The sequence below is a fragment of the Rhea americana genome, unplaced genomic scaffold, assembly GCF_003343005.1.
Source record: "Rhea americana isolate MKP2758 unplaced genomic scaffold, rheAme1 scaffold_215, whole genome shotgun sequence".
NCBI lineage: Eukaryota > Metazoa > Chordata > Aves > Rheiformes > Rheidae > Rhea > Rhea americana.
Window position 1 is genome coordinate 810171 of NW_028186305.1, and position 1395 is coordinate 811565.

Consider the following 1395-nt stretch of genomic DNA (forward strand, 5'->3'; position numbering starts at 1 on the left):
AGCGGGGGTCGCCGGGGGGCGGGGGGTGCAGAAAGGCCGGTGCGGGTCGGTGCCCGGGCGCAGCGCGTCCCGCTCTGGCAGCTGGGGCAGGAATTGCTCCTTCTGGCCCTGGCGTCCGACTCCGTCGTTTGGCCTTAGACCGATCGCGCCGCTGACTTCCCCAAACAACCGTCAATGAAATTAGGCTGTGCCATCTGAGAAGAATAAACCGATCGTACCGGAAAGGCAGCCCGCGCCGGGGGAAAGCGCTGCATTCCCTCCCCTCATACCTGACCCCTTGCAGCCGTATTTTACCTGAATTTCAATTTCTATTTATACAATTTCAGCATTTCATCACCAATGCACACTGCAGATCGAGGCACTTAATTATTCATTAAAAAAAGCAGGAATACTATATTTTAATGGTCATATGGCAGCATTTTTTCAAACTCTTCAAATGTGTATATATACAATGTCAGATATATTTTGACTTCTCTGCATTAATTAAAAGCAGCGATGTTACGAATTATTTGCATGTAATAACTGTTTACTTGTTCCTCTTTATGAAACTTGAATAGTTTACATTCTTTCATACATTTCCTTTTTCCTGTTGGCTCCTTCTCCAAGTTGCAGTTTCTTTAAAACTCTCCACTTAACTGGTTGCAGGTTGATGGATGGAAAATGTTTTTCCTTTTATGAATTAAGCTTTCATTTCTGTGATCAATTATTCTGTTAGGCTTTTTTTTTTTCTTTTTTTCTTCATTCTCCTTACACAAATCTCCAAACCGAATGCAACCCAATCTCAGCTTGACTCTTGAATTCATTATTAACGTTCCTCCTTCACGGCACCATGTTCGAGCTCCGAAATAACAGCAGTTTTCAGGCTCCCGAAAGCAGTTAGGTGGGTAGACTCCTTCCTACAGCAGAGCCCAGGGTAATGCTCGTTGCAGGGGCGGGAGCAGCTGCCCTGGCTCCGGGGGGCTCTGGGTCCTGCCCTTCRCCTCCTTGCGAGCACGCAGCCCCACGCAGCTCCACGCAGCCCCACGCAGCCCGGGGACCGTCCTTGCCCACCCGGCCGCTCGCGGGGACGTAGGGAAGGGGAAGCTCGCAGCGTTAGGGAAGCAGCCCCGCTATATTAACAGTATAACTAAAATGCAAATTTTCTTTTACGTGCTCTTGTGGATGGAGCTTTGAAGAGCAGGCACGAAAATAACTGACGCGCGGCTCCCTGGAGCTGATGTGAAGCCGCCGCCGCGTGTGCGGCTGACTCGCAGCCCGGCTGCGTAGCTGGACGCGTGGACGCGTGTGCTCCCCTCTCTGGGGACGGACGTGCTTTCCCGGGGAGGAGCTCGGAAGCACAATTTGGCCAAATATCCAAATATCTGCAGTGTGTTTAGTGCTTAAAAATCCTTTTTT

At 50.1% G+C, this 1395-nt stretch overlaps 1 protein-coding gene across 1 annotated transcript in view; it reads left to right on the forward strand.

The window, feature by feature from the left end:
• Positions 1–829: 829 nt before the first annotated feature.
• The window catches only part of RUNX3 (RUNX family transcription factor 3), a 27635-nt gene continuing 27069 nt past the window's right edge, over positions 830–1395 (forward strand). The window contains exon 1 of the mRNA XM_085305138.1: positions 830–875. Coding sequence (XP_085161264.1) covers positions 830–875 — 46 coding nt within the window. The remainder of the gene's footprint in view (positions 876–1395) is intronic.